The sequence below is a fragment of the Melanerpes formicivorus genome, unplaced genomic scaffold (genome assembly GCF_026170545.1).
Source record: "Melanerpes formicivorus ecotype bairdi unplaced genomic scaffold, bMelFor1.0.p_v2 SCAF_22, whole genome shotgun sequence".
Taxonomy (NCBI): domain Eukaryota; kingdom Metazoa; phylum Chordata; class Aves; order Piciformes; family Picidae; genus Melanerpes; species Melanerpes formicivorus.
In genome coordinates this window covers 5264983-5290037 of record NW_027142374.1, presented here as the reverse complement: position 1 = coordinate 5290037, position 25055 = coordinate 5264983, and the positions used below count along the sequence as shown (strand labels likewise).

Sequence of the window (25055 nt, the reverse complement as noted above, 5' to 3'; positions counted from 1 at the left end):
GCTTATGCAACCAAAGTTGCTAGCACCTGGCTGAATGCTGTGTAGCTGGAGAAAGCTAAAAATGAAGGCATCTTGTCATTAAGTGCCACACAGAAGTTGACTACAGGCTGCTGGGACATGCCCAGCCATGGTGAGTGTGACAGGAAAGCAGCCAGGGCTGCGAGCATGTTGCAGGTCATGAAGGTTGCTCATTGCTTCTGTGTAAGCTTTGCTGGTGCTTATGCTCCCAGGACACACACTGCCTGGTTGGGTTTCCTCCCCATTCCCTTTGTCAGGTGTGGGTTTTTTTGGTACAGTTCACATCTTGGGCAATGCTCCTCCTGACCACCACCCTGCTTGGTTATGCAAAATCCTGGCAAACAACTTTTTTTGGCCTGCAAGTGATGCTGATGTGGGTAGGAGAGGCGTCCTTCAAGGGGCGGTTATGTATGGACCTAGAACTTTGGGTCTGCTCTCCCCAGCAGTGTGATGGAATGATGCTGTGCCAATCCTGTGTGACTTCAGTTGTGTGCTACAAGAGCCCCAGGATCACTTGAACCTCGGTGTGGCACCAACATCCTCTTCATGGCAAGCAGTAATGTAAGCAAGAGACCCAAGCATGGCTTGAGGTATTGCTGAAGCAGTAGGCAGATGTAAAGCTGGAATGCTGGCGCCTGCTCCTCAACCTGCTCAAACTCTGGCCCTGCAGAAGCCTTTGTGCCTGCAGGGCTGCCTTGGTCCTCTCTTTTTTCCCCAGAGCAGAGCTGCTTGGGCTTTGTGGGTTTTTAGTTCCTTGTCTGACTGGTTTCCCAACACAGCTGGGTTAAGATGTGGTCAGTCCATGTGTCAGCAGACTGGCCCTCGCTCACCCCAGCAGGCAGGGAAGAGCATAAAGCTGTCAGTGACCTTCCTGAAAAAATGAGCTTCTTGGCCACAATTGCTTATAGCACTTGGTACACATCCCTCTGTGTATCTCCACATGACACCAGGCATCACCCCAGCCACCACCAGCCAGGGCTGGATGATGTGTTAACTCCAGTTTGGTTATAACCCTATTTCTGGGATCTCTAGAGGACTCAACTCTCTTACCTGTGAAATGCCACTGGGTTTGTGGAGCAGGCACATTGCCTTTTGGGGGTCAAGCACCCAGTTCCTCCTCCCTGTGGGCACCTGCTCCCTGCACACCAAGGGAAAACCCAGGCAGGAACCTGCACAGCTCCTGTGGTGCAGCCCTCTGCGGCAGCACAGGCTGGGACCAGGCTCCCTCCCCTCCAAACCCACCCCCTGCTCTACTTTCACATGCTCACCATGGGTTCGTGATTAGATGTGGCTGGAGAATTTGGTGGTCTGGATGTTTGGGCAGGAGCTAAGCAGAGGTCAGTGACAGAAAGCATTTTAAAGCCATGTTTCACAGCAGACTTGTAAGGCAGCATTTGAACTGCTCAAAAGCAGGAAGGCTCTGCAGAAGAACCTGGCCAGGCTGGATCAATGACTCAAGGTCAGTTGTATGAGGTTTAACAAGGCCAAGTGCTGGGTCCTGCACTTGGGTCATGGAAACCAAATGAACCCTCCGGGCTTGGGGCAGAGTGCCTTGTACTGGGCACTACTGAGGCTGCACCTCAAATCCTGGATTCAGTTTCAGGCCCCTCAGGGGCTCCATTGTGTCCAGAGAAGGGCAAGGAAGCTGGTAAAGGGTCTGGAGAACAGATCTGGTAAGGAGCAGCTGAGCAAACCAGGGTTGTTCAGCCTGAAGGGGGACCTGTCTCTCTACAATGCCCTGGAAGGAGGCTGGAGCTAGATGAGGATTGGTCTGTTCTCCCACATAAAAGTGATAGAATGAAACGGCCTCAAGTTGCATCAGGGGACGTTTGGATTGGATATTAGGAACTATTATTTCATTGCTGCAAGAGTGGTCAGGCACTGGACCAGGCTGCCCAGGGAGCCACCATTCCTGGAGATGTTCAAGAAACGTGTGGTCATGGCACCTGGGGACGTGGTTCAATGGTATTGGGTAGTGGGTTGGGCTCACTGATCTTAGAGGCCTTTTCCGACCAAAGCGATTCTGTGGCTCTGATTCTGTCAGCGTTGAACCTCCAGCGACTCATTAAATCATTGCACTCAGTTCAGATGGAGGGCACCAGGTGAGGCGTGGTGGGGAGGGGACCAACTCCAGGCCAAAGCCAGTATCTTGGCTGCCCACCACTGTCTTGGTGGGGCTGGCAGCCACGCGTGCTCAGCCTCTGGGAGAAGAGCGAGGGGGAGAAAATGATTTAAAATGCCTTCGGATGCCTTTTCACTTCTTTTTATTTAATTCCATAAATATTTTCATAAGGCTCAGTGTCTTTTACAACACTTCTTTTCTTTTTTTTTTTTGTGTTTTTTTTTTAACTTTGTTTTTTTTTTTTTAACCACTTTTTCTGTTGTAGTTTGTTTGCTGTTGGTTTGTTTTTTATACACACGACTTTGACACTTGTTTGACAGGGTCAAACGGTCCGATAGAAACAGAACTCATAAAACTGGCAAGTGCGGATCAGAGCTGGGTTACCAAAATCTCTCTCTTTGTATTGTATTTTTTTTTTTGTCTTTTTTTTGGTTTTTTCTCTTACTGTTAAAACCCCAAAAGCACTAAAATATCAGTATTTGGCTTCAAACTAGAATTTTTAAAAACATCTCTTGTTTGTTTGTTTGTTTTTCGTTAAATTCTCTCTTGCTACAAGTCCCTGTCGTCATAAGCGCCTGGAAAAACCTCCTACAGATTTCTTCTTCTTCAGTTTGTTTGTGTTTTTGTTTTTTATATTTTGTTTTGTTTTTTTTTTTTTGTTTTCTTCTTAAGGAAAAAAAAAAAAACAAACCCAAACATAAGCTTGGTGATGCCATGCAGAACTTACAATATAGCTACTAAATATACATGTTCCCTGAAATGTAGCTGCAATGAAAAGATGACCAGAGCATAAAGAGAACAAAACCAGAAACCCAAAGCACCACAGTGGACTAGCAATAACATTGCAGTGGACAGCCTGGGGACTGCCCAGCAACTGAAACAGATTTCAAATATATTTCTCTATGTCATTTTTTTTGTTGTTGTTGTTGTTGTTTGTTGTTGTTGTTTGTATCCTTTTCTATTTACAACTGGTAAAGATGCACCTAGGTTGGGTCTTGGTTGAGCTTTTTTTTTTTGTTCCTTTTTTTTTTGTTTTGTTTTTCTTTTGGAGAGGGTGGGGAGGCAAAAAGTCTTGAATTTAGATCCTCTGTTCTAGTGTCTAGGTCAAAGGAGGGGGAGGGGATGCATGTCATTTACCTAGGGAGGAGGGTCTTTCTGCTTGTTAAATAGAGAGGGAGGGAGATTCAGCCAGAGAAATGCCGTAAACACGTCAAGTTGGCGACAGCTCTCCTGTTTCTGCATATGGAATGGTCAGAGGGGTCCTCCTGGCTGGCATTGAAATCAAAGTCTGCATCAGATGCTCAGTTAAGACCTCCCCCCCCCACGGTCTGAACTGCGTCCACGCTGCTCCCAGCGCTTCCAGACGTGGGAGGCGAGCAGCCCAGCCCTGCTCCCCACTGGGAAAGCCACAGCAGGTAGGAAAAGTGGGACCCAGTGCTGGTTCTTCTTTTGTGACAAATGCTCCATCTCTTGCGGCACCTCGGCAAATTAGGGAAGGGGAAGAGCTTTCTTGAAGGCCACTGCCCGAGAGCCAAGCCCCTCTTCCCTCTGGATCAAACGCCTGCATCTGCTTTGCCTGCCGCCCAGCCCCGGCGAGCACGAGCAATGCTAGCTTGGTTTTTGGCTTTCCTTTTTTAAGAGAGAAGCTGCGAGTCCAACAAGTGGCCTTGTCAGATCCAGCCAAGTCTTGATTTATGATGCAAATAATGGTGTGGCGGTGGTGTTGCTTTTTTTCCTAGTGCTGAATATTTAGGAAGCATCTTCTCATAAAAATTATGGATGTCTCAGGCTCACTCTCTGAGGCACAAAACAGTAAATGAACAGGCTTAACTAATGTGCTTGTTACTTGCTTGCTTTTTTTTTTTCTCTTCCCTAAGCAATTAAAAAGGCAAAGGAATAAGTGAAATTTTCATTATGTTGACAACACTTTGTAACATCTCTCTCTTTCTCTCTCTCCCTCTTTGCATCTCTCCAGCCATTCAGAGACAGGAAAACATTTCCATTCATTTCTGAGAACCCAGCTTGCTCCCTTCTCTAAACACCCAGAAACAAGATCCTACTCCACATTAAAATCTGACCAGAAAAAAAAATGCAAAGATGCAAAAAGCTCACCAACAAAAAATCATCCCTGCCAGAAATCTGCTTCCTATCTGGGATCGGCGGCGGTTCGCCACTGCCTGTCACAGAGGGGATTTCTCTTCCCCTCCAAACCCCTGAGCTGGCTGTGCAGCTCAGTCAGACTTTCTAGATGACTAAAAAAATAAATTAAAATTGCTGAGATTCATTTTGTACTTAACAAAAAAAAACCCAACAACAACAAAAATTATACAGCCAGTGCCTTGTGATATGCCCTGAAATGAAACAGACTCCAAGGAAATACTGAAATCACACTCTCTGCTCTTCCTGTTGGTTTTCTTAGGGGAGGAAAAAACCCAACCAAAGATGGATCTTCCTGCTGCCAGATTCAGAAGAAGATGATAAATGCAATCATCAATCACTTCATGACATGTTGTCAAAGGAGCCTACAGAACAGCTCTGTGAGTTTTAAAGTTCATCTTCTAAACCTGGTTAAACTGCCTCATTTGCCCTAGGATACAAAAAACCAACATCCTAGAGCACAATAATTTGTTTTATGAGCTTAAATAGAAGCTTTTCAGCTTGCAAACAAAGGTACTTGAAGTTAAATTGTAGGAAGTGGCTTTGAAATTGGAGCTGTGAATCTCCGGAGGGAGAAAAAGAGAGAGAAAGAGACCTGGAGCCTTGGGCTGATGGCTCCAGAGCACCCTGACAGCCATACACCTCTGCAGATGCTGCTGAGGTTAAACTGATCCCTGATTCAGATCAGGTCACTTAAGCCTGGTCAGACAGCTCAACATCTCAGGTCACATCTATATCTTTACTAAAGGGCACTTCTCAACTCCTCTGCAGCTCAGGTGCATTAAATGTCAGGGAAATCATTCCAATTAATTGGGCAATAACCCTTCTGCTACCAAGTCACTGACAGCAGTGCCTGTTCTGCTCAGCAGGTCACTGTCCAAGTCAGACCAGGGACCCTCTATGTGACAGAGTAGAGCAGACAGGGAGAGCTGTCACGGTCCTCACTATTCAGATAATTGTGCCTGTAAATGGCACTCAGTGGTTCATTAACACAGGACTGTGCAGGTGGGAGTGTGGCCAAGAGGATGGGACCTTAGTTCCTGAAGGAAGAAAACTGGCCATTTGCAGGAGCCTCATAGCCAATTTTCCTGGAGCTGGAATGGAGCCAGAGGGTGTGGAGCCATTGGTTTGGAAGCTTTTATCTTTGTGTGGACAACAAAGATAGGGGTGGGCTTTTCAGTGTCTCAGCTTCAAATGAAAAGAACTCAAAGGCAACACCCACCCCATCCCCAAAAAATGAAGCTAAAAGCAAAAGAAGTAAAAGCCCCTGGTGGTCTTTTCTCAGTCTTGCTCTGAGTGTGAAGAGATCACACTGAATTGAGAAAAAGAGTGCTTAAAGAAACAAACAAACCCAAAAGCAAATCATTAACTGAGGAAACCCCATCCCTAACTTCCTAGGGAGCTGAAAGCCCTTTACTGCTTGGTTTCACCTCAACAAAACAGTTAAAGCCAGAGAAATACTGCGCAGCAGAGCATGGGCACGAGGGAGCACATCCAGACAGGCACGAGTCAGACCAGAGAATGCAGGACGGGGGAGAGATGCTCTTCACTGAAATGGTGACTCTGGGGACAACCAAGGAAGGGACGGAGAGGGAGCGAGAGGGAGCGGAGAGCTCCTGGCACTCCAAAATACAAACAACACCCCCCCACACACCCCCCCCATAAATAAAACCAAACAAAATATACACCAACATAGTCCATGAGGAACTTGGATGATGAATTCACACAAGCCAGGAAAACATTCTGGGATGCCGGTGACGACTTGAGATGGCAATGAAGACGAAAAGAAAGAAAGAATAAAAACAAACCAACCGACTAACAGCCACAAAAACCCCAACACAACCAACCAAACAAAACCCAAACCAAAAAAAAAACACACCACAATATCCAACCAATGGAAGAAAAGAAACCAGGTCAGATGGTTAGAAATCATTGGTGCTTCCTAGTATCTAGTAGCAGTTTGCTTCCCAAAAACAACAAAAAAAGGTTTTTGGTCCTTCTATATATATATACATATATGTATATACATTATTATTTGTAACCTGTGTGTGTGTATATATATATGTATATATATTTAGTTGCAACAGTGCTTCTCCGAAAAAAGGTCCATCTATAAATATAATTTTATTTCTTTTTATTTTTTTTTTCCTTTTTTTTGTTTTTTTTTTCTCCTTTTTTTTAAAGTTTTAGTTCTTTTAAGTTAAAATTCTCCATCTCTCTAGGTATTATTTTTTGAATGGTGTTAACCTGCTGAAGTTTTGCCAGAATGGTGCCTGGCTGCGTCTGGGTTCGGTGAACTCGAAGACCTGGGACTGGGATATGCCATCTGTCACCATGTATTGTCCCTGATTTAATGGATCCTGGGGTGGTGGGTAGGCTGGAGGAACCGACTTGGAGTAGCTCACACCTGCATCGATGATTGGGGGGAAAAAGAAACAGATCAGTCAGAGTGCAATTGGGTCAATAGTCTTTCTTCGTCATGCTATCGTCATGCTGCCCCCTCCCTGGAGGTGTTCAAGGCCGGGCTGGATGAGGCCTTGAGCAACCAAGTCTGGTTGAGAGACATCCCTGCCCATGGCAGGGAGGTAGGAGTAGATGGTCTCTAAGGTCCCTTCCAACCTAAACCTTTCTGTGGTTCTGTGACTCTTCTTTGCTTGACAACCAGGGTCCCCAACACCACGGGGATGTGCTAGAGATGGTGACTCTACAGAGGAAAGCGGCCGCTGCCTCAACTCAGCTCACAGCTACCTACACTTAACCTCCAGGTGAAGATCTGGAGAAGATCCATTACTTTTACATTGGCAGAGTTTTGCCTGCCCTCATGGAAAAGTCCTGTGGGACCTAAGGAGGCACATACATGGACAGGCCACATGCATTATTGATCTGTTCAGATGAAGGCATCTGCACTGTTCAGCCTGCTTGCAAATGTATCACTTCCTGCTTCCAAGCTCCTTTTCATCCTCCCTCCCAGTAGACTTAGGCCCAGCATGCCCCAGCAACCAGCTTGAAGGACCACTTGGCTTCGGTTCTTGCACCAGAACGGAGCAGAGCTGCTTTGGAGAACATGCTACGCTGTAGGGACCTGTTCTACCTGCACAAAGGGCAACTTGTGATTATCTCTGTAGGACTTTTCCATAGGGTTTGTTTTGAATTTACCAGCCTGGTTTCAGCCAGAAAAATAAAAAAAAGGGCAGAAAATGTTGATTCTGCACAATCCAAACTAGTAGCAATGGATGGACTGGCAAGATTACACTTTGAGGTTCTACATGTTGCATTCCCACACAGGTGAGGCACAGCTCTTGTGCAGGAATGGGGTGAGGGGATGCTGTCCTTACAACCTTCCCATGGAAAAGGAGGTCTTCAACAAGTTGGGACCTATGGATGGTGGAGCAAAGGTGGCTGTTGGTGGATGGAAGCATCACCACCAAAGCGTACACTACAGGGAACAGCAATAGATCTACTTCTGCATGTCCTTCCCCACACCACCACTGCTGAGGGATAACCCCTCCTCCAGCCTCAGGTCAGCATGATCAGCTGGAAACCACCACTGCAGAGAAGGGCAGAAGGAGAGAGGAGCAGGTTGCTGTAAGCTCTGGCCATCTCTGGATCCCCTCTGCTGCAGGCAGAACTGCTCTTCCTTCTGCGGGGAGGGCAGCCCCGGCCGGGTGATGGGTGGTAGGCTTCGCAAGGGCCATCTCGAGGCCATTGCCTCCCCAGGTAGACTCTACCCAAGTAGATCAGTGTCCTCATCTGGAAAGCGGGATGGCATCACCCACCTACCTCACAGGAGGGTTGTGAAGCTAAATTAATTAATGTTTGTAAAACACTTTGAGATCCTCGGCTGGGAAGGTGCTAGAGAAGGCAAAATATGGTGATTAGCACCCAGGTACCACAGCAACGTCTGCACAAGAAATGTGACTCTTTGCATTCAGTTAGAGGTTCCTACCCACACACAAACACATGCTTGGTGGGACCAGCATGGGCCAGCCCAGGCACAGGAAGGCTGCAGACACTTGGGTACTTACAGACAAAGGGGAAAAGCCTCACAAGTGCACTCACAGAGCTCATCAGACAACTCTGGGACGTTGCCACGTTGTATTTTGGGACCTCTTTTAGATACAAAGCTTAAGGCAGTAGGAAGGAGAATTGATTCGCTTCCCCTTGCTATGGAATTTACCAGTTGGAAATCCTCACAAGGTTCAGACCAAATGAAGATATCATCTGAACTATGTCTGTTTTCTCCTTCTTTACAGCCAACAGCATTGAGTCATGCACCTCTCTGTCCACTGTAGGGAGTAACCAAGACCTTTACGGTGGACAAAACCCACTCTGATTCACACTGATTAACCTTTAACAAAGTCATCACAGTTAATATCTGAAACTTATTTGAAAGGAACAACCTAGAGATGTCTCTGCTTGCTGGACTGAGTTACTCATCCACAGGTTTTCTGTTCTGTCCTTTCCAAGCTCCTGTCTCCCAAGAAAAGCCTGCACAGCACAGTATGGGCACAGAGCCCTCACTGTTCTGGGGTCAAACCTGGACAGGGTCAGCTCACCACAGAAGTACCTGAGACAATCTCTGTACCATCCTTGTTGGCAGACCCCACCTGTCAATTTGAATTTACTACACTACATAGCTTAAGCCAGTGATATCCTATAAGTAAGTGTAAAGCATGAGCTTGAGCTCATCTTTCTCCTGCCTCTTTCATCCCTTCTTCTATCACTGTCAACCTTGTTGGAAGTCAGGTCAACATGTGGGCAGTGGGACCATCTGCAGAGTCTGCTGTGGAGGGCACACTCTAGCCCTGAACCCATACAAGAGTGTAGATGTTCTCCTGGAGGCCACCAGCCTCCATTGCCTTGACTACTTTTCCCAGCAGAGATTGGTGAGGAATTCTAGGATCTGTGGGGAGGTTAGGATATGGTATAGGTCCTTTGCATGGCTTGAGCTAGGAAATTTATCTTCTTCTGCCTGGCAGGTGGTTTGGCTCTTCTAATGACCCAAAGGACCAGGAATTACTTCAAAGGCAAATAGACCTTGTGCCACTGAGATTACAAATTCATGTTATACAACAAGAAAGAGCTGTGAATCTAAAGGGATCTACAAAGATTGTGTCTAGCTGTGGAAGACCTTAAACCCACGTTGCACTAATGACATGGACAATGCCTTCTGCATCCTTTGGTTGCAGAGCAGCACTCAGCCGTGAGTCTGCTGGGCTCTTTATTGTCTCTAAATCCATAGAAGGTTAACTGATGTATTTTAATTGTGACACAGAAATTCTGAGATCTCCTTGATCAGCAAAATGCTCTTGGAAGGCTGAAGCAGCAGAGAAAGGGCAGTCTGGCTGAAGTCCACTGACATTGATGGCGTTCCAATGCAAAGAATGTGATCCACAGTCTATCTTCTCCAAAAGACAAAAAGGCAGACTCCCCTGGCCAGATCACTAGCAAACCACATTCAGTTCTTTCCCATAATAATCTCTTTTGGTCCAAACTCCTGAAAAATGTCTGTTTTTACTTGGAAAAACCCCATGCACACACTGCCATGACCTCCATGAAGAAGTTCAGACCCATACTCTCCAGTTGTGGCCTGTAATCACAAATGTGTGGATCTGCTCGAGGATCGAGGCTCTTGGCTTTAATATCTAAGCTGGATGAACATCAGAAGCTCCTGGCTGGTTCTACAATCAACAAGCAGCTGAAGTTTTGCATATTTATCCAACAATCTCCATGGGCTGAACAATCAACTCTCCAGTGGCATGCAGAATCAGTGTGGGCTTATGGGCATGCAAAGAAAAACCCTATTGGTGCTCTGGCAAGTCAGTGCTAATTCCAGAAACCACATTTTCCTTGTGAAACTCTGATACAGCTCTTGGCAATAGCTTGAGGTGCCCCAAGAATGGTTCATTTTTATATTTAACAAGGTAGAACATAAGAATTGGGGTGGGGTGGTGAGGGTAGATTCACCTAATCTGCACATCTTGTTGTGGAGTCTCCTTCTGTGGAGACCTTCAAAACCCACCTGGACATGTTCCTATGCAATCTGATCTGGGTGAATCTGCTTTAGTGTGGGGGTTGGACTAGGTCATCTCCAGAAGTCCCTTCCAACCCCTACCATTCTATGATCTTCAAGCCCTGAGAAAAAGCATGACAGGTCGGTGTTTTTCTGTCCTACCCTGAGGTGGTTTGCTCCTCAGCAGAACCCACGGTGCAGAATTGTCTCTTGAGGGATGTTTTTCAGATGCAAAGCCGTAACTCCGCTGCAACTCAACAGCAAGAAATGAGCAAAGCCCTTCTCCAGCATAATTTTGGGCTGCTTGGCCAACACAATTCCACATGCAAAGGGAAGGAATCGATAGGTGAGTAATGATTTCTAGAGGCTGCCTTGCCAAGGCGCACGCCCATGACCAGACTTGGAGCTCCTTCTGCTGGCTCATGCAGAATTCTGCACCGGAGCAGCATCCAAAAGCTGCAGCTGCAGAGCGAGAGCGCTGGGCAGGGTGGGGGTGGTGGAAATCTTCTTGGAATGAGAAGAAGAAAACTGCAGGGTTTATAATTTGGCTAGACAGATCTGGTTAAAGAGGGATGCTGCGCTGTCACATGAAATCAGGGCTGTTTTTAGCACCAGGCAACGTCACTCAGAATCTTTCAGATTTCTCAGCTCAGAAGAAGACAATTAAAAAGATTTAAAGCTACCTCTTTTTTTTTTTTTTTTTTTTTCTCCCTAGTTCTGGTTTGTTTTGTTGGTTTTTTTTTTGCCCAGATCCTTCTCTTTGAGGTTACAACACGACTTCAGTAGCACTTGGAAGATTTGGCAGCATGCTGTTAACTCACAGGCCACATGGACATGCAGACAGACCCCGCTGGAATATAGCAGGACAGGGACATCGACACTACACCTCAACGTCTGTTCATACAAAACACACACAATACACCCAGATCTGCCTAAGTATAACCATGGAAACGTGCCTTATGAGCTGTTTACTCCATCCTCAACCTCTAAGATCACTTCTGCTTTGATCAGGAGCTGTTTCATAGGCTTTTCTTCTACCTAGCTGTCTAGATACTGTGCTGTTCATTAGCCAGAGTTGAGTGGGAGACAATAACATACCAACATCTGCTTTTTTCTGCTGGTTGAGTGGACGCTGCTGGTAGCAAAGGATGAAGTGCTGTGCTCCTCTCTCTCTCTGATCTGAATAAAAGCAGAGCCAACTTCCATCCAATGCTTGTAATTGGAATAGGTTGCCCAGGGAGGTGGTGGAGTCACCCTCACCTCCACTCACAATGCCATCACCACCTCTTGTCCCCAGTAGGGAGCTGCAGAGGAGGTGACTCATGCTCCACAAGATGCTTCAGACCATGCTGGTCAGGCATTGGAACAGGCTGCCCAGGGAGGTGGTGAGGTCACCATTCCTGGAGGGGTTCAAGAAACCTATGAACATGGCACTCTGGGACCTGGTTTAATGGCCATAGGGGTGTTAGGTTGATGATTGGACTCAATGATCTTGGAGGTCTATGATTCTCTCTTTCAGGAGCCACACTCCAAAATCTCTTTAATTCCATTTCCCCCTGAATATGGTAACCCATGCACATCAAGGAACATACCTCAAGACCACTAATTGCTGTATGGTTAATTACTCCTACAGTAGCAACAAGTTAATTGGAAGCAGCGATGGCTGATGGGTCCAGCCCTTTGCCTTTCTTCAGCACATTTCCACAGAGGATCTCAAAGCACTTCACTACTGCTTACTTGGTTTAGAGTTGGCAAACTATGCTGGGTCTGAGCTCCCACTCAGGGTCCCTTCCACCCACCAGCCTTCTATGATTCTACGACCTGTGTTCAGCTCCCTCATTGCAGATTGACTTTTTATGGCCAGAACAATGGATGGCACCTGTGAGCAGGCAATATCTGCCTCTGAAGGCAGTCCAGAGCAGCTCTTGACTTCATCAGATTGTGCTTCCACACTAAGCTACCCGACTGACATTTTGTCATGCTGAAGAGGAATTTAAGTGTGTGTCAGCCACAGCTCTTTACCCAGCCAGGGACTTCACTCATGGGTCTAGCAGAGGTGGGTATTAGCAGGGATGGTTCTGCTAGGAAAACATGCCTTAGCTCTCTTCCCTATACACTAGCTCCTCTGTTTTGGAGGAAGAGGGAGGGAAAAGAGTTGACTGCAGCTTAAGAAGTGCAACAAAGGAAACCAGTCGTCTTTTGTCCTGGCTATTCCACAACCAACCACAGCACCCACAGATACTGAGGAAATGACCTTCTTGACTCTATCAAGTCTGTTGCTGCAACCTGATATCATTAGACAAGACATTAAGGTAATGATTCCTCATGTGAGAAGCAAAAGCTAAGTGAGGCAAGATGGAATAAATGATACTAGGGCTTTATCAGTCAAAGCCAGGTGAAAACTAATTTATCCCATCTCGTGTTTACACAGCCCCCCTCTCCTCCAGTGCTCTGCATGCTGACAGCAAAGATCTTTCTGTCACCTCCATTGATCAGCTCATCCATCACTGCCCTGCAACTCTGCCTCTTCTGGGTAGCAACACTGCCCCTCACCTATAAGACCTCACCAAACTGAAAGAGCAGGAGAGCCTGGGCGGACAGACTTGGTTCAGTTGGAATCTCAACATGACACTGATGTCAACATCCAGCCAACAGAAAGCCCCAGAGGTCAGTATCACATCTCACCACAAAACTCCCCTGGAGAATTTGCTCCAAAGCATGCACACATTGCTGACTCACCAGTACCATCTTTAGAGCTTTCCTAGCTGTGAGTGTATTCCTGATTTCCTTAGCTTGGACATCTGACCAGCTCTCAGATGATCCTGTTGACTCCAGCTGGGTAACAAATGCTGTGAGTGAGGAGCCATCTAACTATACATCATCATCAATGAGGCTGGTGTTTGTGGACCCAAAGCATGAAGTGCTTGAGTAAGCTGCAGACAGGCACCTGTGTTTTGGAGGTGTGGCGTGGGGTCTGTTTTCTACAAGCAATGGGCTAAGCTCATGGTTTCTCCAAATCTGTGGGGAAATCCCACCAAAGGCATGATTAACTCAATTCTTTCACCTACAGAGCTCTGAGAGAAAAGGGAAGTGACCCTGATTATCTGAAAATGCAAATGCTCCTCTTTGCTTTGATGGTTACTCTACCTGTTGCTCAAGCTCCTTCAATCCCCTGGAGGCTAAGCCTACACCTGTGAGTAGGATGGGGAAGCATGTCAGGGCCACATCAATCTTGTTAGCAATGAAACAGATGAGACAGAAGAGAACCACAGGAGGTAGCCAGAGCTGCTGGTACCTGATAAGGCCTATCCTTGCCAGCTGGATGGAGCCAGCAGGAGAATGCTAAGGTGCCATCATCTCCTTTTGCTCTGCAGGCTGGCTGGGGGAGAGTTTGAAATGCAGAAGTGTGAGAAGCCAGTGAAAAGCTGTTGGGCATTTGGTCAGGGTTTGATGACAGTTCACGGTGAGCTCAAGTGATCAGAAAGGCAGAAATTAGCAGGAAAGCTCAGTGATTCAGAGGGTGCTTTACTGCAGGCCAAAGCAGTTTGTGCAGGCTAGGGACTTAACCCCTTCTGGGTCTTCACAGCTGAGTATTTCTGGGCACATTTAATGACAACATCTTTCTAAGCTCAGGGCTAGGGGTGATGGGGATGGAATGTGTTTTTCTCCTTCCCACAAGTCCCAGGCCACCAGGCTAAGGAATTGTCTGGGCTGAGGGCATCTGCTTTGGTGAAGCTGTGGCACAGTGCAGAGGAGAATATATATAGGACAGAAAGAATTGCCTAAAGGAGGCTTATAGCATGGGCCTGAAGGACTCTCCTGGGGTGGAACACCCTCCCAACTCACACTAAGGTCACTTCTTTAAATCAGAACAGACATTCCATTCTCCAAAATGGAGACAATAAGTGGGAAGCAGTGCTTTAAGAATGGGGTCTCCTTACGGGGCAACGAGACCTCTAATCCCCCTGACACCCTTGGCTGACAGCTTCTGGGAATGTGAACAAAAATCTCTGCAGGTGTCCTGCATGGGGACAGATGTGCACAAAGCTGGGAATAAGTAACTGAACGTTTCTAAAAGCTGCAGACACTAACCCTTGGAGGGGAGATTAAAAGTACTTGGTGGATCAAGGCACTCGAGGAGCCTTTTGTTTTCAGATGCTTGAAATGGAGAAAGCAGCCTGGATAATCCTAAGGCTGGAAACCCACAGGAGATCCATTTCCAAGGGAATTTTAGGCTCATTTCCACTGTTTTAGTCTAGAAGGAGCAGAATTCTGGAAGCACAGCTTGGTGCTGCAGTGCCGGTGCAGGCAGTGAAGGTCCTCAGTGGTACCTGAACTCATCAGCAGAGAAGCTGCACACTTGACTGGCTGTAGCTTAAAAAAGGGCTGCTGGGGCTTTTTGTTGTTTTTGTAAGTCCAGACAAATAGATCTCTCTGTTGCTTTACTATTTCTAGGAGACACCACACTGAATTCTATTCCCAGTTACCACACTGACGTTGGAAGAAGCTAAAGGGCAATAACCAAGAGCAAAAAATCTTGAACAATCATTGAGAAAAGAAAAAAAACCAACAACAAACAGTCCTTTAGCTGGTGGTGAGGTGCAGAGCCAACACTCCCTGTTTCCTTTATGTCTAATGGACTTCAAGAAGCCCTGGTCTAATACCATTATGTTTTGCCCAATCCAATAAGTAGTGCAAATCCCAATATACAGCTGAAATCTGACCTTGTGCATCATTAAATGGATTTGGAAGGAAACTTGGCACTGCATGTGAGCATGACCTGAATGTTGGGAGGAGGCTGCTTCCAGAGGGGACTGACTTGGGCCCCATGGGGGACCTGCATTTTGGGATCAAAAACTCCTCAAAGGACCAAGAGTTGTGTCCTCCTGGATAAAATTTCTATTAGTTAAAACCCCAGAGTTTTAAGGTTTCCTCTTTCCTTGTCACTCTCTACAACTCCTTAAAAGGAGGGTGGAGCAAGGAACAAGTGACAGGACAAGAGGAAACTGCCTCAAGTTACATCAGGGAAGGTTAAAGGACACAAGGAACAATTTCTTCCCCAGGCTGCCCAGTGCAGTGGTGGAGTCCCCATCCCTGGAGAGCTTTCAAAGCTGTGGAGATGTGGTGCTGAGGGACACGGTTTAGTGGTGACCTGGCAGTGCTGGGTTAGTGGTTGGACTTGATGACCTTATAGGTCTCTTCCAACCAAAAAGGTTCTGTGATTCTATCATAAGGAAATTAAGGCTGAACTTCTATTGGAAAACCTGAAGATCTGAGGTTGGGATGTGGCTCCCACAGTGAATCACCACCTTCCCCTGAATTACTGCAGTGGATACAGATACATGTAGAAAGGATTGCACCTGTAAATCAGACTGTTCAACAACTCTCACTATTAAATTGACTCCTATTTGTCTCCTCCTGCTCTCTGGCTTTAATCAATCAATCACCTGCTGGAGTCCCCATTCCCTGTAAGGAATGAAAAACTCTGTAGATGTGGTGCTGAGGGCCATGGTTTAGTGGTGCCCTGGCAGTGCTGGGTTAATGGTTGAACTTGATGACCTTAAAGGTCTCTTCCAACCAAAACAATTCTAAGATTCTCCTGCTGCTGCCTCATGCAGTGAGCTGTAGTTTACACACTAGCCAGCACAGGCCAGCTCCACAGCAGACCTTTGGGGAGGTGTGTGCTACAGCAGTGTGTGAAGCACGCAGCACTCCATGCTAGCTGAAAAATGTTTTTCTGCTTCACCTCTAACAAAGCTGATTGCATTTTCCATTTCACCTCCTTTGTGGCTTTCCTCTCATCCTTAAGTATTCAGTGACAGGCAAATTACCATGGCTTCCCATTCAAGAGGTGGAGGGATGTGCTGAGATAATCTAGAAACGAGTCTGTAATAGGCATCCATGACACAGAAGCATCAGCATGTTGGGTCAGGCTGTTGAGCCATCAAGCCCTTCTGTAGCTACCAAGACCTGTCCTGCAAAGCCCATCAGTTTACATGAGTAAACACTCCTTCTCCTAAAGGCTTCACTGCTACCAGCCCCAAGGGCTGCACCTCAGCCTCAGCAACACTGCCTGCCAGGACCTTTGGCAAAGAAACTATTGGCAGTATGTGTAAAGTGGCAGGATTTGAGGAATCAGTCACTACAAGCCAGCTCTCAGAGATTTTGTCATCCCTCCCTCTTCTGAGCAATGCCACCAGCTCCCTGCTCCAGCAGCCCCATACCTGTCTTGGGGTCTTGGGCACAAGACAAACCACAGAGCTTTCAGCAAAACTTTTAGTACTGGTACTTAATTTAATTAATCTGAGTCAGGGCTATGATTACCACAGCACAGGACAACAGAAAAAGAGCTACTAATTTAATGACCCTCTTTATTGCTTTGCAGACTTCTCATGTCTTAAAACCAACCAGCCCTCCCTTCACTTGTTGCTGGGGGTCTGCCTGAGCTTCTCTCTGACTGGAGCACTTCAGCCCATAAACAGAACCACCAAGCTCGTTCTTCCTCAAAGAAATGCTGACTGGTGTTTAGGGAACTAATTAATTTTATAGCCAAAGAAATCAGAGATAATAACCTCTCCTTTTTCATCTCCAAGAGAAAGAGAGAGAAAGAGAGAAACCAAGAGAGCAATTGCTGCATGAGAAACCAGTCTGGTTGGGCATGTTGGATTTGTCAGGATGCAAGTCCAGTGAGTTAAGTGGGAATGCTCATAGGCATGCTCAGGCACCTTTGAGGGGTCACTAAATGACTGAACAGTACAATTATTAATTAACTAGTACCATAATTAATTAATAATATAATTAACAGTAAAAAAATAATTTAAACTGGTTTTGTCATGGCCATCATGCAAGTGAGATCTTCTGACATTTGTCATCATCTCCATGGTTGGTTCCGTGCTGGGACAAGCATGCCAGTGGTGAGGGATGGGCCTGCAAAACTGAGCTCATGAGAGGGTCCACTACCACCTGACCTGCATGGACATTGTGTATGATTACACATCCCTGGGTCCTTTTTTTGGGGTGTTCAGATTCATACTTTAAGGTTAGAAAATCTGGCCAGGAGAGTTTTTAGAGAACATCTCAGTAGACAACATAGGAAGTTAGTAGAGAGGAAAAGACTAATGACAATGGAGAGACACAGCAAACCAAGGAGTTCACAGTCGGCCTAGCAAACCACTACTGGACCAGCAAAGCCAGTAGACAACAAACAGGTGAGGCAGAAAGCAAAGAGCTCTTCAACTTCTGCAAAACACAACCCAAGGCAGAGCTGGGATGGATCTGCCTGCAGCTGACTAGAGCCTATGAATGTTGAGTCCTCTCCAGACCCATTTAGAGGCATGGTGGTGCCATGGTACTTTGGTAACGAATCGATATGTCTACGACTTTGTGAAGCTTTGGAAAACTTGAGAAATATCCTCTCTGAATTTCCCTCTGGGGTTAGTGTTTCAAAACCTGTAGCTGCAAGAGTGATTGCCAGAGATAATTAATGCTGGCTGCTTGGCCAGTGGAGACTCTGTAATATCTCACATGGCATTTATTAGTTGGCTGTAGCCTGCCTGGGTGGGGAAATCAATCTGACATCAGGGAGATTTAATGTCTTTACTAAGATGCTTTATTCCCTAGAGCTGATGCTACTGTGCTGTCCTTAAAAAGTTACAGGTAGCCCCAGGAAACATGAGTGTCCCCTTTCCAAAAGGAGGAAAGGGGGAGATGATCCCTCACCATCTCCAGGATTTTAGCCACTTTCCCCTTCTTTGCTAATGGGAGACTTTGGGAATTAGCAGAACCCCTACACATCTCCGCACTCACTCCCATTGCAGCCTGAGATAAACGTCTGAGATAAGATTTCTGCCCCCAGGGACAGCTTCTGGACATCAGACTGGAGACAACGAGATCAAATTCATCTCTGGTGCAACTCCCACTGGCTTTCAGTCACATCAGACCAGAGATTAATTTGGCCCACAGATACATTAAGAAAGATACAAAGCACAAACGGTATTTTATATAAAAAGAGAGAAGAAAGAGAAAAGGGGAGGGGGAAGTTGAAGGGAGATGCTGGTCCCTAACCCAGCAGGACTCAGCCCAGCCCGCTCCACCCTCACATCACCAGGCACAGTGCGTGTTGCCGGTTACCTTTTTGCTTACTGACTTTCTTTACTGTCATTGCCGCTTGTCGCTTTTGATTCTCTGATATTTCAAAGCCTGGAAAAGGGAACATGGCAAACACAATTCAGAAGGTTGCTTACAAAGCTTCTTTTGTCTTTTTGTTGTTTTTTTTTAGGGAGAGGGACAACTATTCTGCACTCTTAAGCCCTAAGCGGCAAAGCATCTGCGCATTCAGGCGGGGATCTGAGTGGAAAGCCTTTATAACGTGACTCGTGCAGGGGCTGCATGGAAAGCAAGTGAGACCCATCATCATTTATACACTCCCATGAATCTGCCCAGTGCTCCACAGCTCAGCAACAGCCTGAGCTGATGTTGGTTACAGCCATTTATAAGCTGGTGCTGAAGGAAGGGCATGGCTGGTAAGTTACTGACTTCCTTGTCTTCTGACCCTTCACCGGAACAGAAGTCATGCAGCCAGGAGACTCTGAAGTCAGATGGCCACAAAATTCCTTCTCCCACATGCCCAGGGAGGCCAGCCTTGAAGCTATGGGCAAAATTCCTTTATGAAACACCAAATATACCATTAACTTAACTAGGAAAAGCCCTATTTATGACTGTGAGAGCAACCAAGGACTTCTGAACAAAGCTGATCTTACTACAAAAAATTCAACAGGCTTCTCCAACAGTGGGGCTAAATGAGGCATTGCCAACAACCACCTTTCAGATTCATTTCTTATTTCTCACCTATCTTTTCATCTTCTTTTACCATCTTCCTTTCTTCTCTGAAAGCTCTAAGCCATCGAAGCTTCTCCTCCAGTTTCTTGGCAAAGAATAAGTGCATTTCCTCAGTCTCCTTGTTATGAAGTTTGAAGGCATTCTTCATGCTGACATTGAAGTCATCATCTCTCCCATCTTCTATATCCACCACTTCATATTTATCCATGTCTATGCGACCCTTGTAATACAGAATATCTCTTCTTATCAGATCCTACAGAGAGGAAAGAGAGATGGGTTGGTTGTAAGATACTTATAGAGGCTGAACACAGCAGGGAAATCATGGGAGGGCTGAAAAAAAAACCACAAGGAATGGTGAAACCTGGTCAGATTCTTCAAGCCTCACCTGCTGTGAATACATTTGTGGTTGACTAAATAAATAACCCTATTTATTTAGTAAAAGAACAAAAATACACATCCTCAAGCTGCCAGATTTTGCTTATAGGCATGAAGAAACACCTTTGACTAGGTGACACTTCCACCGTTTTCCACGATGGGAAGTTCTGTTCCATAGGACAAGTGGAAAACACAGGCCACCAGCCTGCAAACAAAGCTGTGGGGAAGCATAATTCTGAGCAATGAGGTTGGGCATGTAGGGAAAAGCAGACTGGGCAGTGCAGGTCTCAGCTTGCCAAACATGTTCTCAGAGTTCAGTGAGATGGTCTCTGCCCCTTCTCCTTGGAGCCCATTTCCCATTCATACACAACTCAGTAGTCAGCAAATCAGCCAGATTCTCAGTTCAAAGAACTCCCAACCTATCTCTGCCCCATTACAGCCTGACCCTGGCTTTAACCCTAAGCCAGATTATTTTTTCCCTTTTTCTCTCTTTGATGTCTATAACCTTTACAGCCAAACCTGCTCATCCACACCTCCTCTGTAAGTTGATCAGATGTCAAGGGGCCACAGGTGGAGGGAGGGGATCCTGCCCCTCTGCTGAGACCCCACCTGCAGTGCTGGGGCCAGCTCTGGAGTCCTCACCACTACAGAGTCATGGAAATGTTGGAATAGTGGCAGAGAAGGCCACAGCAATGTCAGGAGGGCTGGAAACTCTCTGCTGTGAGGCCAGGCTGAGAGGTGGGGTTGTTCAGCCTGCAGAAGAGAAAGCTCCAGGAAGACCTTCTGGTGGCCTTTTAAGAATTCAAGGGGCTGTCAGAATGATGGGGAAGGATTCTTTATCAGGGAATGTTGTGACAGAGCAAAGGGTGACAGTTTAAACTAAAAGAGGGAGATTCATACTGGAGAGAAGGGAGAAATTTTCTATGCTGATGGTGGTGAGAACCTGGCCCAGGTTGCCCGGAGGTGTTAGATGCCCCATCCCTGGACCCATTGCAGGTCAGGTTGTTTGGGGCTCTGAGCAGCCTGCTCTAATTGCAGATGTCCCTGTGGACTAGGTGACCTTTAAAGATCCCTTCCCACCCAAACCAGTCTGTGGTTCTATGACTTTATGATTCTTGCCCTGTGTTGTTTAGCAACAGCTCATTTCTCTAGATAGGGAAAAGTAAAATAATCCTCATTATGAATTTTTCAGAGCTCATGAGACCACCCACAGCTCCGGGGCTGTTTGACATGCCTGGCTGAGCTCTGCTCCGTGTCAGCAGCAGCCGTGCTATGTCCCAGCTATCAACATCCCTCCTGCCAAACCAGAGATGTCACACATTCACAGCAGCAGGAGACAGTGGTAGGTGGAGGTGGCACTAAAATCAAGTCTTCTGAAATGTATTGTGGGAGCTGCTCAACCACAGATGTGAAATTGTGGATGCTGATAAACTGTAGTAAAAAACAGATAACTTCTTGGTTTCCTCCTAACCCTCTTTATACTTCTTTGTGCTTTGCCCACCAAATTCTGCACTGCCTTTACAGACTGAAGGAGTTGGGGCTGTTCAGTCTGGAGAAAAGAAGGCTCTGAGGTGATCTTGTTGTGGCCTTCCAGTATCTGAAGGGGGCTACAGGAAGGCTAGGGAGGGACTTTCAGGATCTCAGGTAGTGATAGGACTAGGGGGAATGGAATGAAGCTGGAGGTGGGGAGATTCAGGCTGGAGGTGAGGAGGAAGTTCTTCACCATGAGATTGGTGAAACTCTGGAATGGGTTGTCCAGGAAGGTGGTTGGGGTGCCATCCCTGGAGGTGTTTAAGCCCAGGCTGGATGAGGCTCTGGCCAGGCTGATCTAGTGTGGGGTGTCCCTGCCCATGGCAGGGGGGTTGGAACTAGGTGATCCTTGTGGTCCCTTCCAACCCTGACTGATTCTGTGATTCACTCCAGATTTATACTGGGGTAAGAGGAGCACTGGCCCAACATCTCCTGTCTTTATAGGGACAGATAACAAAAAAACCCTCAGAAAGCAAAGTATCTAACCATGACAACACAAGGTGGCTCAAGTCACAAGACACAAATACTAAAACAGCTAAATTCAGCCACACACCATCAAGATCTCCTTCTTCTCCCCACTCTCAAAAGCCAATATTTAGGTGTCTTAAATAAACTGACCTTAAATACTTTTTGGTTTTTGAGAGTGCCCTAAAGATAAATGCTATGGCAAGGGATTCATTTAAGGAGAAAACTAAAATCAATGTCCAGCATTTATTTACTCAACTTAGATTTAGTAGTGAGGGCTTTTTAAAGATAAGCAGTAGGTATTGCTTTAAACAAATCATTAATCTTGGCAAAGAAATTGCACATCATCATTACTATTCTTTTTGTTAGCAAACATGCCAATGGATCTGCCAGACAGCATTAACTGTCAGCAGACAGGGCAGTTTCCAGGACCTCAGCACCTTTAAAACCTGCCTCCTTCCTCTGGGATGATCTAGCAGGGGAGGAAAATCCAGTAGCTAATGTATTGTGCAAATACAGAACCACAGAATTGTTTTGGTTGATCATCCAGTACAACCATCAATCAACACCGTCAATCAACACCATCAAGGACATTAAACCATGTCCCCAAAGGCCATGTCCACACATTTCTTGAACACCTCCAGGGATGCTGACTCCACCACCTCCCTGGGCAGCCTGTTCCAGTGCCTGATATGTCTTGCAGGAAAGAAATTGTTCCTAATATCCAACCCAGGCAGCCAGCACCAGAACATGAGGACACAGTCTCAGGCTGCGCCAGGGGAAGTTCAGGCTGGAGGTCAGGAGGAAGTTTTACACAGAGAGAGTGATTGCCCATTGGAATGGACTGCCCAGGGAGGTGGTGGAGTCGCCGTCACTGGAGGTGTTCAGGAGGAGACTTGACAGGGTGCTTGGTTACATGGGTTAGTTGATTAGGTGGTGCTGGATGATAGGTTGGATGTGATGATCTTGAAGGTCTCTTCCAACCTGGTCTATTCTATTCTATTCTATTCTATTCTAGTCTAGTCTAGTCTAGTCTAGTCTATTCTATTCTAAACCTAAATCTCTAGGATGGAGGCTTTGAGTAGTGCTGTTGTCCAAAACACAACAAAAGGATTGAGTTGAATATGCAGTAGAAAATCTTTTCTGCTTTGTCTTTTCTTGGAAAATTGCCTTTTTCCTCTCCCTCTGCACCCAGCAAAGTGCTGGGAAAAGGCTGTGAGTATCTCACTAAACTGGTTCAATTAAATCAATACTCTGCTCTGTGCTTAAATGTGAGCCTTGGTCTAGTTCTTAAAAACAGCATTTATCTTCTCCACATTCTTCAAAACACTTGATAACAAATCTCACAGGAAACATGGATGTGCTCCTTAAATTAGCTGTACCAGAGACCATTCTTCCCACTGCTGAGGAAGACTGTGGTGGGAGAAGTGGAAGCGAACTACAGCTCCCTGAAAGGAGGCTGAAGCCAGGTGGGAGTTGGTCTCTTCTCCCAGGGAACAATAGGACAAGAAGATATGGCCAGAAGTTGCACCAGGGTATGGCTAGATTTGACATGATCTCTGAGATCTTTTCCAACCTTACTGATTCTATGATTAAGAACTATTTCTTTTCTGAAACAGGGAACAGTCTGCCCAGGGAAGTGGTGGAGTCACCAGCCCTGAAGGTGTTCAAAAAACATAGAGACAAGCCACTTTGGGACATGGTAGTGCTGGGTTGACAGACTTGGTGATCTTAGAGGACTTTTCCAACTGTAATGGTTCTCTGATTCTCTATGCAATATCCACCCTTATGTGGAGGTTTGGTCATAAAAGGTATTACCAGAATAGATAATCACCCTTCTCCTCTCACCCAGCTGTGTGCATTAGCTTTTTCCTTGTGCATACCGACACAACAACTTGGGTTGGACTTGATGACCTTTAAAAGGTCCTTCCCAACTCAAACTGGTCTGATTCTATGATTCCACAAAAGGAGGACCATTTCCCACTCATTGACCATAAACTCCAGTACTGGTAACACGAGTTACCAGGAAGTTCAGACCATGTAGTGGATTAATACCAGTAACTGGATGATGTCATAGATCACAGATCATAGAACCATTAACATCATTTGATCATCAAGTCCAACCATCAACCCAACACCACCATCCCCAGAGTGCCATGTCCACATGTTTTTTGAGCACCTCCTGGGATGGTGACTCCACCACCTTCCTGAGCACCCTGTTCCAAAGCCTGAATGGAAGGGACTGGGCACTGCTTACCATGATTTCTCCTTCCTGCTTCTCCTTTCTTCCCTTTTTTTGCCAACACTCAATAAAAGGATTATTTCCCAAATGACTAAATTTTAACAGCCAGAGTATGGGAAGCACAATAACTATTTGATCTATTTTATGACAGATGTTCCCACAGCTCTTAAAGAAAAGCATATATCACTTAGCTCCTTAGTGAGGCATAAGCCCCTTCCAATGCACTTGGCTTACACTGCAGCTGATTTCTGCGGTATTTAGGAATTCATCTGATCTAAAGGAGAGACCAGACCTGTTTTAAGGAGCATTTTAGGCACCTGGACAAGAGAATAAAGACTTAGGGAATGTGCAGGCAATGAGAGCAATGCTGCTTTGCCTGATTTCTGCCAGATGCAGAGAGAAAGCCAGCAGCAGTGCTGAGAAATGAACCTTGTCCTCCACACCGTCTCTGTCAGCACAGGACTATCTTCCCTTCCTTCCAGCACATAAGCTAAAATGGAACACACACACATGAGATAAAGGAAAGCAGATAAGTGGCTGAGGATGGCAGTGGATGGTCTGAACAGACTGGTGTAAGCACTGCATGTCAAGAAGGACAAAGCAGATAAGGACAAAATGGAGATTTATCAGCTCTACGTTGGCAGCTCTACATCAGCCAGCACCATGTGCTCCCAACCCAGAGCCAGCTCTCTCCTGGGCTGATCCCCAGCAGCCTGGGCAGCAGGTGGAGGGAGGGGATCTTGCCCCTCTGCTCTGCTGAGACCCCACCTGCAGTGCTGGGGCCAGCTCTGGAGTCCTGAGCACAGCAGAGACACGGAGCTGCTGGAGCAGGGCCAGGGGAGGCCACAGCAATGATGGGAGAGCTGGAAGCCCTCTGCTGTGAGACCAGGCTGAGACAGTTGGGATTACTCAACCTGGAGAAGAGAAGGCTCCAGGGAGACCTTCTGGTGGTCTTTCAAGACGTAAAGAGACCAATCAGAAAGATGGGGAGGGATTCTTTGTCAGGGATGGCTGTGACAGGACAAAGAGTGATGGTTTCAACGGAAAGAGAGATTCAGACTAGAGAGAAGAAGAAATGTTTTATGCTGGTAGTGGTGAGAACCTGTCCAAGGTTGCCCAGAGAGTTGTTAAGATGTCCCATCCCTGGAACCATTGCAGGTGATGTTTGGGGCTCTGAGCAACCTTCTCTAGTTGCAGATGTCCCTGCTGACTGCAGGGTGCTTTGAAGATCCCTTTAACCCAAAACTTTCTATGATAAGCAGCCACACTGTTGAGAGAAGCTCAGGCTTAGGGGA

The 25055-nt window shown here is 46.4% G+C and overlaps 1 protein-coding gene and 1 long non-coding RNA gene across 8 annotated transcripts in view; one reads left to right on the top strand and one right to left on the bottom strand.

Moving 5' to 3' along the window:
* Positions 1 to 2652: 2652 nt before the first annotated feature.
* Positions 2653 to 25055, bottom strand: part of ARHGEF9 (Cdc42 guanine nucleotide exchange factor 9) — a 239128-nt gene continuing 216725 nt past the window's right edge. For 6 of the 7 annotated variants that reach the window (XM_068151950.1, XM_068151952.1, XM_068151956.1 and 3 more), the window contains 3 exons: positions 19158 to 19401; positions 18441 to 18509; positions 2653 to 6704 (listed from right to left, as the gene is read on the bottom strand). In XM_068151950.1, coding sequence (XP_068008051.1) covers positions 6523 to 6704; positions 18441 to 18509; positions 19158 to 19401 — 495 coding nt within the window. In that variant the 3' untranslated portion in view covers positions 2653 to 6522. The remainder of the gene's footprint in view (positions 6705 to 18440; positions 18510 to 19157; positions 19402 to 25055) is intronic. The other variant, XM_068151951.1, reaches the window with a different exon arrangement.
* On the top strand, positions 12286 to 19166 carry LOC137447943 (uncharacterized). Its single transcript, XR_010988949.1, has 3 exons — positions 12286 to 12622; positions 12742 to 12977; positions 18589 to 19166. It is a non-coding gene; the product is annotated as an uncharacterized lncRNA (long non-coding RNA).